Source organism: Nelumbo lutea, chromosome 4 (genome assembly GCF_056320005.1).
Source record: "Nelumbo lutea isolate HS-2025 chromosome 4, American lotus-T2T, whole genome shotgun sequence".
Taxonomy (NCBI): Eukaryota; Viridiplantae; Streptophyta; class Magnoliopsida; order Proteales; family Nelumbonaceae; genus Nelumbo; species Nelumbo lutea.
In genome coordinates this window covers 57,979,998-57,997,191 of record NC_142687.1, presented here as the reverse complement: position 1 = coordinate 57,997,191, position 17,194 = coordinate 57,979,998, and the positions used below count along the sequence as shown (strand labels likewise).

The 17,194-nt window shown below is 37.8% G+C and overlaps 1 protein-coding gene and 1 pseudogene across 5 annotated transcripts in view; one reads left to right on the top strand and one right to left on the bottom strand.

The window, feature by feature from the left end:
• The window catches only part of AGD15 (ARF-GAP domain 15), a 95,087-nt gene that overhangs the window by 37,227 nt on the left and 40,666 nt on the right, over nucleotides 1-17,194 (bottom strand). For all 5 annotated transcript variants that reach the window (XR_016095110.1, XR_016095111.1, XR_016095108.1 and 2 more), the window contains exon 3: nucleotides 14,068-14,158. Coding sequence is in view for 1 of the 5 variants with exons in the window: in XM_088941949.1 (XP_088798075.1) it covers nucleotides 14,068-14,158 (91 nt within the window). In the remaining 4 variants the exon portion in view is untranslated. The remainder of the gene's footprint in view (nucleotides 1-14,067; nucleotides 14,159-17,194) is intronic.
• On the top strand, nucleotides 3,080-7,635 carry LOC148860763 (uncharacterized; annotated as a pseudogene).

Genomic DNA, 17,194 nt, shown 5'->3' with positions numbered 1-17,194 from the left:
AATAACAGGTCTGGCCGAATCTAAGGATAACTTTTTCTCTAATTCGAACCAGACCTTCTCTCGTTTCTCTCTTCTTCTTTCCTCTCCTACTTCTACTTCTTGTTGTTCACTTTACTTTACAGTCAACGAACAAGACAAAATTCTAGGGCAGGTCGAACTTCAACATATATATTGATTAAACCCTAACAAATAAGAAAATAATAAAAAGAAATCAGTATATAAACACACAAAATGAATATTTTAGTTTAATAGTGCCTATTTTATAATTATAATGTCAAAAAATAAAGAAAAAAAAAAGTATTTTATAATACATAGTACAAAGCTGCTTGGCAATTAGGCAAGGTGCGTCTTGTTGCCTAGGCGTTGCCTTGACAACTATGGCTTGGTATTTCTTGTGCTTATTGTTGTACACTTGAAGTGCTACATGTAGTTTATTTTTTTGTCCACATCAAGTTGTATTAGAGCAAGCTCTTTGGGTTTGCTTCAAAGTTCATCTCCTTGTTGTGTTTTGCTATATGGCTGCAAGGGGTGGACATGGTAGGGGTGCTTGAAGACCACAACATGTCACAGTAGAGGTTTTCCAAGAGGCTATAAGAGGTCTGCAAAAATGGATTAAGCATCTTGCTCACCTTGTAGCTCAAACTGCTGCTAGGGATGGTGATGTAGCAAGTGATTTGGGGCTAGGAAGATGAAAACAAGCACCTAGAGTTGATGAACAACCCACTGACATTATTAGTGAAGAATCAAGGGAAGAAGACATTGAGCAACCTAAAGGTGATCAACATGAAAGAAATAACAACCAACGATGGGAAGACCGAATAGTGCAAGCTTTACAATTCAATCAAGAGCATGGTGTTCAACTTCATAACAATGAGCTTGATGGTGAGTTGGAACCTGAAGAGTTTCTAGATTGGTTGGACAGCATTGAAAATTATTTTGATTGGAAGGAAATGAATGAAGAAAGGACAGTGAAGTTTATAGCAACAAAAATGCGTGGGACAGCCATGGATTGGTGGAAAGGTTATCAAAGGAACGAAGAAAGGAAGGGGAAAAGAAAGGTTAGTTCTTAAGGAAGAGATGTTATTCAGTCCAATAAAAGAATAGTAAAATATTTTAGATTATAGGAGAAAAAGAAGAAGAAGAAGAAGAAGAAGAAGAAGAAGAAGAAGAAAATGATGGAGAAGAAGGGAGAAAGGAGTTTGAATGATCTCCTCTCTCCCCATACTAATTCTTTTATTAATCTTCATTAACTAGGTTAATTACAAGTTTGCCCTTATATGGGCAGCCAGCTAAGCAAGAACTTATAAAAGAGGTTAACAGGCCCATTAACATACAAAAAAATATAACACACTACTTAAACATAAAAACAGATACTAGGGCCCATTCGTCTCAGTCTCTCTACACTCCCTGTTAAGCTGAGCATAGATGTCAAATGTCAATCATGCCCAACTTGCTTATATAGTGTGTCAACTTCCCCTTTGGAATACCTTTGGTCAAAACATTAGCCAACTACTCTTCTGAAGAGATAAATGGCAAGCAAACCTTCCCTGAAGCAACTCTCTCCTGTATAAAATGTCTATCAAGTATCAACTCTATGTGCTTAATTCTGTCATTTTGAACAACATTATGTACAATGTTGATAGCTGCCTGGTTGTCACAATAGAGCATCATTGGCTTCACATAGTTAATACCCAACTCTTCCAAAAGAGATCTTAGCCACAATAATTATGGCACTCCATGTGCCATTGCCCTGTACTCTGCTTTAGCTAAGGATCTGGCTACTGCAGACTAATTCTTACTCTTCCATGAGACAGTGTTCCCTGCCACCAAAGCACAACATCCTGAGGTTGATTTCCTTTCCCTGGAGTGCCTTTCAAGTAACACAAAACTCTTTCTGCAGCAGCCAAATGTGTATCTCTAGGAGAATGCATAAATTGACTAATTACATTCATTGCATAGGAAATATCTAGCCGAGTCATGCAGAGATATAGACAATAGTTCACCATTAGTAGCAAAGAGCTCATGATTGAGGTCCATAGGGGCGGAAGCTAGTTTAGCATCAAGTTTACCAGTCTTTGCAAGGAGGTCAAGAACATATATTGAGAAATGAATATACCTTCCTTAGATCTAGCAACTTCAATTTCCAAGAAATATCTGAGATCTTCGAAATCCTTGATTTCAAATTCAGAGTTAAGAAATCTTTGAGCTTAATCACCTCTTGGGTGTCATTACTTGTAACTACAATTTCATCAACATAAACAATTAGAAAAGTCACCAAGGAGTTGCTTCTTTTCTAAAACAAAGTATGGTCAGATTGAGTTGGTGTGTAACCAAAAGAGACAAGGGCAACTCTGAATCTCTCAAACCATGCTCGAGGAGATAGTTTGAAACCATAAATGGATTTTTGCAGTTTACACACCTTCACTTACATTTCCTTTCCATACACCCTTGGATGAAAAGACATAAACACCTCTTCATGTAGGTCTCCATTCAAGAAGGAATTTTTAACATCAAACTGGTGGAGGGGCCAATCAAAAGTAGTAGCTAACCGTTCCAAATTTGCATTCGTTTGGTAAGAGTTAAAAAATATGCCTATTTTCGATGCAAAAATGTGTATAGACCAAGGTTTGCATAAAAAATAGGTGAAAATATTGCTTTATAAAAAAACAAAGGAAATTTTGCCACAATTTTGGTCAAAGTAAATAAGCATAGGTTTCAACTATTTTCTCTTCGAGTGTTCGATAGAGAAGAGAAAGGTTCTGCGATAGAGGTAAGAGAGATCTGAACTCCAAATCCATCCATCTGTCGAGGTAATGAGAGATATGAACTCATTTTCATTTTCTTTTCATTTTTAGGTCACTTCCCTCGTCGGAAGAGAGATCTGAACTCCAAATCCATCGGTTTTCCTTTTCTTGAGAGGTATGTTTGATATTTCTTCATCCTATGGGTTTTCTTGAATCGTCCTTCATTTTCCTCTTGAATCTTGAATATATTTGGTTCATTGAATCTTCCTTCATTTTTGGTTCCTTGGGGTGTTATCTTATTATGGGTTTTCTCAGGGAATAAGTACGTGGAAAAAATGCAGAGAGGTAGAGGTGATTTCTTTGGTTTTGGCGATCCTTTTGCTGAATTTGGTGGTTTTAGTGGCTTTGGTAGCCACAGGAGTCTAATCTCTAGTTTGGGGGAAGGGACCCTTTCGATGATCCTTTCTTCACTATTCCATTCCAAAGCATGTTTGAATCTAGTATGATTGGACCAAGCATGTTTGGGTCAAGTTCAAAGTTTTTTGGAGACTCAGATATGCATCCAGATGGATTCTTGGAGCATCAAGCTCCATAATCCAGTAAATCAAAGGGGTCGATTATCAAAGAGATAACATCTGAAGATGAGGCCGAAGAAGAACAAGGAGCCAAAGCCAAAGAGAAAACTGAAAACCCTAGGAAGCATTCTAGGTAAAGGAACCGTATGTTGAGGATCCAGATGATGAATCTCAAGGTTAAGTCCTTGCTGTAATTGCATACTGAAACTATATATATACTCTTGTAGTTGCTATTATATTCATATTCTTGAAGTTGCTAATGTATATACTGTTGAAGTAGAGATTCATTGTGTTTTATCTTTTAGAAAGGAAGAGCAAGCATGTTCAGTATTGGAATGACTATAACAGGGCAGATAGAGCACGTCCCTGGGCTTGTAGTTATAGCTTTTAGAGTTCCACTGTTACTTATGGAGGTGCCAATGGGGCATATTATACTTCATCTACAACCAGAAGGACTGGCAGTGATGGGGTATGTACATCTATTTGGTTGACAGTTTAGCTGATATGGGACTCTTTAAACTAAAACCTCTCTTTTATTGGTCAGGTGACTGTAGACGAGAACAGAGAAGCTGATACAACTACTGGTCGAGCCATACATGGAGTTTCGAGAGGACTTCTGTTAGACAGTTTTGTATGCCCTTAGCTTCAATCAAAATTGATGTACTTTATGAGTTTATTGTAAATGAATAAAAGTGCATATTTGATTCATGTTCCCTTGGTATGTTTCTGTGTAATACCCTTAAACTGGACACTTATTGAGACTCGTGTTAGTTTAGAATGTTCACAGCCAGTGGGTCGGTCTGGGGAGACCTATCCTGACAAGGCTGACACTGTGGTGCCACCAAGTCGGTTGGAGTGGCTTGTCTTAGCTACTGGGGTGAGACCCTAGGCACATACAGTGTGAGATTAATTGAATCTTTCAACTGGACCAGATTTCCAGTATTGCCCTGGACCTTGGAGATTGATGGGCAAAACTGGAAAGTTACACCCGACCCCTAGACTCGATTATGATACTGCACTAGGTGTCGGATCTGGCTGTCTTTGATGTACCAATCAGTGAGATCCTTAGCGGGGGTCAAAACCTGGGTATGTTGGGACAATCCGAGATTTCATCTGAGTGGGTGATCATAGTGACAGGATCAGCCCCTTTGTCGGACAAAGGTAATGATCGGGGATGCACTCTCACTGTTGGAAACCAAGACTGTCGGCAGCTGATTTCAACCGTTGAGATTTGTTTTGCAAAGTATATTTTATATGAGATATAAAAATATATATATTATGGTTTATAAAATGTTTGCAAAAAAGTTTTAATTCCCGAGATCCATATAAGTAGAGAGTGCAACACTGTTCTTTGCAGCCGAGGGAGAGGTCCTCTCTTGTCGGGCAGTGTATGATCATTAAGGGCTGAGAGGTTAAGTGTAAGACCATTGAGGATAATACCTTATGGGCTAATCTTGCATCTGCCCACAGTCCTTGGGTGTTACAAGGTGGCTTGGCCGAGGGACCACTTAGGGTAAGTGTTGGGCCCATAGAGCCCATTCGATGGGTTTCAGGGGGTGCATTGTCTTTAACAGTGTATTCGACCAGGCCTTGTAACAAAGGCTGGGCCGAACCCATGTGGCTGATGTGTAGATCAATGCTTGGGTCCCACGCCATACAAGGAAGCCCAACTGGGCAGCAGTTAGGAAGGTTAAGTGAGCACATAAGCTTAATGGGCCTAAAGCCCATTTCGAACTGGGCTATTTATTTAGTTAATTAAAGGGGCGAATTCTGAGATGGATTAGCAAATAGGATAGGATCTTAATCCTATCCACTCAGAGAGTCCAGATCTGAATGTGATTCAGATCTAGAAACCTCCTAATGGGATTAGGAGAAAGCTAATTTAATCTACAGATAAGATAAGGGTTTATCCTTATCACTAGAAGAGAAGACTGATCCAAATATGATTTGGATAAGCAGCTCCTAATGGGATTGGGAGCTGATCTTTTAAGTTAACAAAAAGAAGGAGGGGGCGGCAGCCTTTAGGAGATATACATCAGATCCTCTTTAGTGCTGAAAACAAGAAGAGAGAATTCTGAACCCTGCGAATACTCTCTTGCTGCCTCCCTGTTCTTGCCGCCCTGTTTTCCAGTTCAATCTCCAGTTGTGGGAGAAGTCAAGATTGGATTTTGACATTAGTTCTTTGAGAAAGAATTGAAAAGGAAGCTGTGCTTACGTACCATTCTACTGATTCTTGCGAAGGACAGAGTTCTTGGGGAAGAACACTGCTGATTCTGCTCCATCCTGCACTGTGCCATCTTCAGTGGGAGCAGTCTTTGGATCCTTCCTTGGGCGTGAACACCTTCGTTGGGAGATATTACTTCTCCGTATCAGGTATAATTCTCTCATATTCCTTTTGGTTCAGATTTGGTTCAGTTTAAAGTTCAAGAATGATCCTTGAAAATATGATTTTCTAAATAGGGAATGTGAATCCCAATTGAAGGGAGAGAAAAATTTTTGAAATTCGCCCCCTTATTCCGCAATCTTTGGGCGTCCATGGGATGGATCTCTCATCCCTTCAACTTCATGATAAGCTATCATTTGGAGGTTCTCTAACTCAACATCTTGATTTGTTTGCTCACCGTTTGTTGGACCACTGGAGTTCTCGTTATGCCTAGGAGGCCTGTAAAATGGAAATTAAGTAATATTGCATGGATGCAAACATAGGAATCAGAATCTGATGCATGTTGCATTGTCTGACTTGACAAGATGAAAAAAGGAAGAATCAATTGTCTATAGAAAAGTATAAGCTGATAAAATACTCCATATTCCTTGATCTACCTCTATGAATTGTTTGCATGGATTCTCCTAACTGTACTAAGTTCTTTACCCGACGCCTATCGGATATCTACCTTGATGGACACTTCTATATAACATCTTTCCTTTATAAACAATGAATTGGACAGTCCATTGTTTTTCATTTGATTATGCTGAGACTGCATCTTGCACCTTTTCTAGTGAAGACTCTTTGTATTATCCTTTGATTTGATCTTAATAAAATTTTCTTCATCTTTCAAAAGGAAATAAAAAATATGTTTCTGACCAAGACCATAATTTCATAGTTCATGGGTTGATCTGTTTTTCATTGAGTTTGTTTTCCCATACTTTTATAGTGCTTCTTCTTGTGGTTTTGTTTTATAGGTTTAGTAATATTATTTTCTTTTACAATTAAGGGGCCATTGATAATGGCTTATGACTGAAGCTGCTGAACTTAATGACTTATTGCTTTGTCTTTTGGTGGATAAAAGAATTAAATACTAAAATATCAAGGTATAATAATCTATCCAACTTCAGCTTTCATCCCTTTAGGATCTCATAACCTCATTCTTCTTCACTAAAAGACAAAGCAATAAGCTTTTCAGTTCAGCCACTTCAGCTATTAACAAACAGACCCTTAGTGGGCTCTTTGGGGCGAACCAGGGAAAGAGGCAAACAGTGTAAAAATAAAAAATTGCAGTGTAGAATTGAATGATTTGGCAGCTTAGGCTCTAGCGTGTAATTTGAGTGTGAATTGCTTTGTTTCCCCTATCTTTAATAAAACTATTGAATTACTGCTACTTGTAAAAAAACTCTTTGATAAAATTGTTTAAGAAGTGTTATTTGCCCCCCAATCGCAAAGAAAAAAGAAACTTCAAGATTTCAATTTAGTGTCTACTTTAAGTTTGTAAGACTGGCTTTCTATAATACAAAATGACAATCAAGTTGTGCTTTATACATATATTTTCTAATGTCTACCATGAAGAAGTTTTGTACTTAGTTTCTTTTGGAAAAGAAAATCCATCCATTCTCATAATCATTGCACCAAGATATATTATTCATTTTTATGATATTTCTTGTGCCTTCTGAGTTCTGTTGCATCTTTAATAAAAGAAGTCATGCTGACATAACACCTTAATTACTTGAATGGAGAGGTAGCATAAAAACAGTACTTTGTGGGAGCATTATTTTGTATGTACTTAATTGTCATGCTCCTGACAACTTTAACGTGATGTCATATCCATGATCGCAATTGTTGGGTTGCATAGGTTGGAGGAACTTGCATAAGAATTGGGGAAATGGCAAAAGGTTCTGGCATGATCCACCCAAATATGGTTACCATGCTTGGTGTATGTCTTGTTCAATGAACTCTAATAATCTCAGAAAGTTCACATTGAAAATTGAGATTTCCAAATGCCAATGAATTATAACTTCTGCTCCAGGTGATGTTTTCAGGTGTTTACAGAAGTGCAGAAGGGATGTTTAACAACCTTGAACACGTTTTCATGTTTTCAGGTTAATCATTAGTCTTTCAACAGAAGAATACTTTTAACAAAAGAACCAGAAGAAGCTGAGCCTACTCTTATGTTCAAGAATGCACTCAGCAAGAGATTTGTTAAATTCTATAATTTCAAAAAGAAGTCTTTAACAAAAGGATTTTTGTTATTTTTATATTTATTTAATGGTTTGTCATTTTTTATATTTGTTTAATGGTGGGAGTATCTGGAACACCATTTGGTAGCAAGGAACAGTTACATCTGCAAAAATTGTATTCTTATTTGTATCTTTTGAAACAAATGAACTGAGTGCAAAGTGGATGTGTAAATCTCGAACCACTTTGCACTCACATGAACCAAACATTTTTGTTTTGCACTCTACAAATTTGTATTCGTATTCCAACCAAACGCAGCCTTAACAATCAATCTAGCCTTAAATCTCTTAATAGTGCCATCGGAATGATACTTAATAGTGAACACCCATTTACAACTCATTGGTTCCTTCCCTTCAAGCAAATCCACAATACCCCAAGTATAGTTCTTATGCAAAGCATCTAGTTCAGTCATCATAGCATCCCTCCATTCAGGTTTGGATAGGGCTTCTAGTACAGACTTGGGAATCACATGGGTAGAAACAGAGGCAAGAAAAGAGTAATAGGTAGGGGATAGGTAGCAGAAGGATTAGATGAAGGCTGACCTGTTACCCCATAAGTGATGGGAGGTGCTAGAGGCTCAGCTGAAGGAGTGGAAACAACTAGACCATGCCTGAATTTTTGTCTTTGGTACCACATTTGGACAATGAGATGTGAGGGAAAACTAAGAGGATGATTTGGAGGAGCAGGAACATGAGAGGTAGACCTAGTGGAAGGAGAATCAATAGAGGAAGATGGCTCAACAAGAGACTCAAAAGGAACAGGAAGAGGAACAATTAGGGACGACAAATGGCTCCTCAAAATGCTCTCCTTCAAGAGAAACACCAAAGAAAGGAGTGGACTCAGCAAATGTGACATCCCTAGAGACAACGGGTGCCACGAACCAGATCAAAACAACAATATCCCTTCTGTGTGGAGGCATATCCTAAGAAGACACTTATGTGCCTTAGGCTCAAATTTATGTCTCTAATGATTATGAACATGTACATAGCAGGTGCACTAAAAAACTCGGAGAGGAAGAGGAAAGAGATCCTCATTCGAAAAGAGAAGGCTAAGTGGAGTGTTAAAACCCAGAACCTAAGAAGGCATATCATTAATCAAATATGTGGAAGTAAGAACAACATCCCCCCAAATTTTGATAGGAACATGAGATGCAAACAGGAGGCATCGAGCAACCTCAACTACATGACAGTTCTTCCTTTTCGCCACTCCATTCTGTTGTGGAGTGTAGGAACAAGAACTTTGATGAATAACCCTAAAATTCTCAAAAGTATGATGAAAGGTTCTTCTCAAAATATTCCTTAGCATTATCAGAGGGGAATATTTTGATTCGGGTGTTAAATTGAGTAAGAGCAAGTTCATGAAACTTTTGCACAATGGTTGGAACTTCAACCCGGGATTTCATGAGGTAAATCCAAGTATAACGAGAATAATCATCAATAAAGAGGATAAAATACTTGTAACCCCCCATAGTAGGCAGATGATATGGCCCCCACACATTAAAGTGCACAATATGAAAAGGAGAAATAGATCTTTTATTGCTTACTGAATAAGAATGTCTACAATGCTTTGCAAGTTCGCATAACTCACAATGAAAACTCGGTAGAAACATTCCCTTAAACATATCGGGAAACAAACTCAAAGCAAAAAAGGGTAAATGACCAAACCATAAATGACGTAACATGACTTTATCAAAAGACTCTGACAAAACAGACTCCAAGGCTACTCCATTAGGTGGTCCAAGACTCCTATCAGGTGTGTCTAGTAAGTATATTCCCTTAGCCTCATGGCAACTCCCAATCATCCTTTGAGATGTTAGGTCTTGAAAAACACAATGGGTAAGAAAAAAAGGTTATGGTACAGTTCATGGATTTAGTCAAGGTACTAACAGATAAAAGGTTGGTATTAAGTTTGGGGACATGAAGAGCAGAGGATAAGATAAGGTGGTTAGAGGCCTTGATATCCCCTTTGCTAGAGATGGGAGCAAAAGACCCATCAGCAAGGGATATCTTCTCTCTTCCAAAGAGGAGTTGATATGAACAAAAGAGGTTAGATAAACTGGTCATATGGTTTGATGCACCAGAATCAATAATCTAAGGGATTTTATGATTAACTGAAACAATAGCATGATTTGCAAAAGCACAAGTACCTAAGTGAGCAAATGCGGATGATGAGGTGTTGTTGGAAGGGTTGGATGCTAAGACAGTGGTTTTCAAGTGATTTAGTAATCTCCCATACTTTTCAAACTTTGCCTTTACTGCTGTTAGCTGCTCCATAGCTTATTTTTCTTCACTTTCCCTATTCCCTCCTTCAGGCATTGTGGCAACATTAGCATTCTTAGGCTTTCCGGTCTAACCATTCTTCTTAAAATTACTATTAATGTTGTTATTCCGAAACTTGTCAAGGAGAAGATCTGGATGAAATTTCCAATAGGTGTCCTTAGTATGCCTTGGTTTCTTGCAGTATTCACATATCACTTTTTTCTTCCCAGTCGGGCCCTTTGGCTTTACTCTAACATGAGCAAAGTGTTCTGTAGGTGGACCTTGTAACTATACCTGCCACCTGCTCTCCTCATCCTTGGCCAAAATATTCTGCTTGGTAATGTCGAACTTAGGGTTTAGTCCTGTAAGAAACTCAAACACCATGTTTCGTTCCACAAATTTTCTGAATGTCTCTGCATCCTTGGTGCTCTCCCATACCACTGTTTCCATATCATCAATCTCCTTCCATAGGGACTTCAACATTGAGTATTAGAAAGCTACACTCTTCTCCCCCTATTTCAAAATTTTCACATCATTCTTCAGTTTGTAGGCCCTTGCAACATTCAATTTCTGAGAATACGTTTTTGTAACACTATCCCAAATCTCCTTAGCCGAAGTCATCCAAAGATAATGTTGATTTATGTGAGGCTGCATAGAATTAATTAACCATCCAATCACTATGTAGTTCTCCTGCATCCACTACTCATATGTAGGATCAGTCTCTGTTAGTTTCTCCTTATTGCTCGTGAGAAACCCCCGTATACCTCTACTATAGACATAAATCTTTATAGGTTGTGCCTAGGCCAAATAATTGGTTCCATCCAGTTTGATTGTAGTCACTCTTGTCAAAAGGGAATCTATTGGACCAACCTCTGACATCGAGATTTGCTTCATCTCACTTCCAAGCTGCTCCATTGACCAAACAAAAAATAAAAAAACAATGTTTTCAATCTTTATAAACCTAACTATGATCAGTTCAACACCTAAAGGACCCAAAACTAGGGTTTCACTATACCTGGCTTCTGGGGAGAAAGAGAGAAGAAGCAATCGCTCCTACCAAAGCTTCCCAAACCTCTTCCAACTGCAACCACTCACTTCTAGAGATCAAAAGGAGTCCTCGAAGCCTTAAGTGCCACAACCAAACAGTATCTCTAACCTACAACTGGAAACTCTCTAGTCGACTAGGGCTTTTGGCAAAAAATCAACAGCCTCACTTTCTTGGCAATCTATATCCAGATTCTGACTCTCCAAACCCTTTACCAACTTGGCAAAAAAGTTCTCTGAATAATCAACAACTTATCTCTCCATATACTCTTCTAATCGAAGGGTGTATGGGAAAAGAAAAGAAAACCAAAAGAGGAGGAAGACCTGCTTTGATACCAAGATGTTATTCAGTCCAATAAAAGAACAGTAAAATATTTCAAATTATAGGAGAAAATAAGAAAAAGAAAAGGATGGAGAAGAAGGGAGAAAGAAGGAGGATTTCAAATGATCTCCTCTCTCCCCACACTATTTCTTTTATTAATCTTCATTAACTAGGTTAATTACAAGTCTGCCCTTAAATGGGCGGCCAGCTAAGCAAGAACTAATAAAAGAGGTTAACAGGCCCATTAACATACAAACAAAATAACACACTACTTAAACATAAAAACAAATACTAAGGCCCATTCGACCCAGCATCTCTACAAGAAGAATGAAAGAAAAGTTGAAATCGCAATTCTTACCACTAGATTATGAGCAAACTCTTTACCAAAAGGTGCAAAATTTAAGGTTGTAGAGAACATTGATGTGGGCCCCACAGCTGTGGTCCCACTCTGTCCATTGGGTAGAATGTATCTAGTCACAGCTGTGGTTATTTTGCTATTATTCTGTTATTTCTAGTTTCAGTTTTATATTGTTTGTTATTTGTTAGCAGTTATGATGTAAACACCAAGGGCAGATATGTCCTTTCATGTAACTAGCATAACCTATATATATTAACTTAAAGTGGCAGCGGCAGAATATTGACATTCTGTTCTTCTCCTCAAAATCTGTGTTCTACTGCTCTTTCACCACTCTTTCTTCTACTTCTTCTTCACTTTCTCTTCTCATCAAACCTGAAATCTCTTAGTGGTCAGAGCTCAAGGTGGAAACTAAGTGCTGTCCAAGATACATCTTCATCAATAAGTCGAAGTGTTGGGGCTGGTAGGGGTCATGGGATCAACCAAACACGAACTACAATCCATGGGCCCTTATATGCAACAAGGAGAAATCAAAGGCAGCCTACTATTAGATGTTTCAAGTGTATGGAGTTGGGACATCGTTCCAATGAATCTCCTAAGAGAAGGATTGTAGGGCAAAGACACCTGGTTGATGAAGTCATTGATGAACACAGCAAGATGATATAGGTCATGTTGAGGATGGACAAGTGGTTGAAACTACTGAAGCTAATGCTTTATAGGAAAAAAACTTGGATGGGGAGATTGAAGGTGAAGCTCTAGTGATACGGCACGGCACTCCATGGTTGCACCTTTAGAATCGCTACCAGGGGACTGGTTGAGAAAGAATATATTTAGAACACGTGATGGTGGGAAGTTGTGTAACCTGATTATTCACAACAGTAGTAGTGAGAATCTTGTTTCTCAAGAGATGGTGGACAAGTTTCAACTCAAGACTGTTCAACACCCCGACCATATTGCTTTTGTGGTTCAACAAAGGAAATGAGGTAAGAGTTTCTACTAAATTCTTAATTAATTTCTCTATTGATAATACATTTGAAGAATTAGTATGGTGTGATATTGTCTCAATGGATGCATGCCATATTCTTTTGGGATGCCCATGGAAATATGACCATAAGACCATTCATTGTGGGGACAACAACACATACAACTTTGTGAAAGACAATAAGAAGATAATCAATGCATCTTGATTCATTTCCAAAGAAGGAAACTAAGCCAGCCAGTACTCTCTTCCAAAGAAGATAGCAAACAAAACACCTATTCCAGAGATGGCAAAGAAGCTACTTCATGAATATGCTGATGTGATGCTTGAGGAATTACCCAATGGCCTTCCTCCACTAAGAGATGTACAACATCATATAGATTTAATGTTGGGAGCAACATTGCCTAACTTACCCCATTATAGAATGAGCCCTAAGGAGCATGAGGAGCTCCAAAGACAAGTAACAGAGTTGTTGAAGCAGGGGCTGATCCGTGAAAGCTTAAGCCCATGTGTTGTACTAGATTTGCTCACACCAAAGAAAGATTGTAGTTGACGTATGTGTGTTGAAAGCCGTGCTATTAACATATTACAGTTAAACACAGGGTGCTTCAGTGTAATTCTAATACCTTTCCATTTGTTGCTTTCTTTAAACCAATGGTTGTGTGAGATTAGGGTTTGAGGAGGAGTGGGGAAGAGTGTGGCTGAGAGAGAGAGAGAGTTGTATCTCTTGTTCTCATAGTGGATATTTTTCTTCTCCTCCCATAGATGTAGGCTATCCAAGCCAAACCACACTAAATCTTGGTGTTTCTCTATTTCTTCTTCTTGTTTTCTCCTTGATTTGCTATTCTATTTTATGTTAGTTGACATGGTAGCAGAGCTATTTATGTTGTTTAACACTTTCAAATCATTCGGATTCTTCAGCCTACACCCTTGCTTAGAAACAAAGTCAGCCATACATATTTGGATAACACTACAATAAAGCAGGAAAAGGTTGGGGGCTATGGTAGTCATAATGAGGAAAAGTTTTTTTTTTGTCAGTAAGATGTTTAGATGCTATTTCTTGGTTTAGAATTAATGCGTAAGAAAGAAAACATTAGTGAACCAGCATAATTTTGAAAATATGATATGAAGAAAATTTTGTATTCTGTCCACAAATAAATTGTGTCAAGAATATTGAAACCCTCCACCACCTTCAATAAAACAAAGAAAGAAAACAAAAGAGAAGAAATCAGCAACATATTGTCAGTATTTTCATAATGTAATCAACATCTGAAGCCATGATTTTATTATGTTAAAAAAACTAATAATTGTGATCGAGGTATAAACAATGGAACAATGAATACCTTTGATATATGCACTCCAAGACTCCGATGTATGCCTGAACATTGTATGCAAATAAAAATTCCAAGGTTCACACTTGCCCATCGTGGTCCTCTGGTAATAATATCAAGCACATTTGCACAGAAGTTATACAAACAATTAGGATTGAAAATTTTGGCTCAGAAGTACATAAATTTTAAACAACTTGTGATAGTTAAACTTAGTATCACTACTAAGGCCAATATCCAGAGGTTCCAAGTGTGCAACTAAAATAAAAGAATAGAAAGATAACAACAATGAAGAAAAGAAAGAAGGCAGAAAAATTTGTGAACCCAGAAGGAAACCATGTATTATAAAGTGATTGCTATAAAAGTGTGGCTTAAAAATACTAGATTTCATCAAGTAGAAACTGCAATACTTTCATGATAAGAATTTGTTAAGTGAAATACTTAGGTCAATATAACTAACTTGTGAATCCAATATGCCATATAAATGATGCACAAGAGTGTGAGAGACAGCTCCTCACCTAAATTAGAATCAGATCAGTTCCACCAGAGATCCTTTTTAAGAAAATTACCAATTAAATAGTGCTTTTTCTGTAAAATATCTTAGAATTGTCAAACAAAACTACAATGAAGAACCCAAGAAGGTGATAACCCAACACTCTCCAAATTTGATAATTTGAACCATCCATTCATCTTGATTTGGTCACAAGATGGAATCCTATCAATTTGACTTCCATCATACATTGCAGAAGGAATAAAGGAATTTTTTTCTTCTTTCTTTTTCAATGAAAGAGATCTAAGAGAACAAAGGCAAAAACAGGAAGTGCAGCCCAAATCTTCCAGTAGAGCCAGCCACCTCAACCAGCCTCTGAAACATGCCTACATAAGGGGTTAAGTTCAATCAGCTGAATAAAATCATTCATTATGTGGGAGAAAACTGAAATATCCTTACATCTCATATTTCAGTAACAAATTTGTAATTCCTTCCAAGTAAAAGCCATTTTTTGAGTTTTGGGCTACTTCTATATTTATTTTGGGGTTGATGGGATTTCAAGGTTTTCTTGTTCATCTTGTAGAATCCACTTATTATAAATTAGCTGATAGTTTTTCTCAAGGAAACCATTCAACCTAAAATCTTAAGCTGTTAGGTGACATCCCCAAATAGGTTTTTATTCTCTAACATGCCCCTTCACGTGAAATTCCATTGGGCTTGAAGCATGGACAAGCACAGACCCACTCATATATTGTGCTGAATATTAATTAGTTATAATGGGGGTGATGAGGATCAAACACTAGACCACTTGGTCAAACAGGCTCTGATACCATGAGAACAACCTGGAATCAATTTAATTTCAGGAGAAAAATAAAAGAAACCAGAAATAATGAGAAGAGAAGAGAAGAGAAGAAAAGGAGAGGAGAGAACTAGGTTCAGTCAGAAGAGAATACCTCTATCTGCCACCCAACTTGTTTAAGGAACCGTTCAATCTAAAGCTTAAGCTGTGAGATGAGGTCCCTGAATAGGTTTTTATTCTCCAACAGTTTTCTTCTTTCCTAAAAGTTGTAGTAGGTTTTTATTCTCTAACAGTTTTCTTCTTTTCTTGTGACCTTGCTTGATCCTTGCTAGTTCTTTAAGTAGTTTTGAAATTTGTTGATTTATTTTTATTTATTGCTTAAAATTCTTCTTTCTTGAAAGCATGTCTTTTGAAACTTATTTTCTGATATTTTTCTTATCTTTGTCAATCCTTGGGCCTACAAGATTATCCTAAAGGAAGCAATAGTAATCCTTTCTGTTAAGAATATTGTAGAAATAGTTAGTAGCCACGAGTGTGAGGTTCCATACCCACACTTAGGTTCTAGTGTGTGTGGTTCCATACCCACACTTAGTTATTTTCTTTTAATCCTTTTTCAGTTGGGCCAGATGGCCTTATCCTAGTTATGATTTCTTCTATTCTAGATAGGATTAGAGTTTTCCTTTTTTTATCTCCTATTCTTGTAAGGAAACTAAACTATATTATGAAATTTATGTGGCGGCAGAAATAACAACCAAACCCCTTCTTTCTTCTCTCTTCCCTCTTCTTTTCTCTCTTCTTTCTCTCTTTCTTCTTCTTTCCGAACCTGTTTTCTTTTCATCAACCACTGCAGCATCTTTTTGTCTATTAAAGTTGGTATCAGAGCATGATCTAGGGCTTCTCATGTGAATCTAACCCAGCCAACCACATAGAATTACCTAGGGCTGGAAGATTAGAAAGGAGCTTTATTTTGCCTGATTCTTGAAGGTTACCTGAGATCTTTAGCAACTGTTCGAAGATTGGAGAGTTTCTTTTGGTAATAAGGAAGAATCAGAGAAGGTTAAAGGGATCAAGATTGATTTTTTATCAAGAATTGAAGGTGGCGATCAGAGTTTTTTTAGCAAGAATCAGATTTCTGGGTAAATCGTTCACTTATTCTTGAGGCCAGCAGCAGTAAGAGATATGTTAAATTTATCTAGAAGGTGCAGCTGAGAAAAAACTGAGTTTTCTAGGGTTTATTATTAACCCTATGAACCGTTTTTAGACTGAGACCTTTTCTTGGGAGAAAAAAAATAACTGAATTTTCTAGGGTTTATTCTTAACCCTACGAACTGTTTTTTGGATTGGGAATTCTTTGACTGTGATTACTGGACTGTTTCTTGGAGGGTGCAGCTAAAAACCAAACTGTGATTATTGGACTGATTATTGTCTACTATGTTAGATAGTTTTGTATGCCCTTAGCTTCAATCAAGATGATACACTTTATGAGTTTATTGTAAATGAATAAAAGTGCATATTTGATTCATGTTCCCTTGGTATGTTTCTGGGTAATACCCTTAAACTGTACACTTAATGAGACTCGTGTTAGTTTAGAATGTTCACAGCCAGTGGATCGGTCTGGGGAGACCTATCCTGACAAGGCTGACACTGTGGTGCCACCAAGTCGGTTGGGGTGGCCTGTCTCAGCTACCAGGGTGAGACCCTAGGCACATACAATGTAGGATTAATTGAATCTTTGAACTGGACCAGATTTCCAGTATTGCCCTGGACCTTGGAGATTGATGGGCAAAACTGGAAAGTTACACCCGACCCCTAGACTCGATTATGATGCTGCACTAAGTGTCGGATTGGGCTGT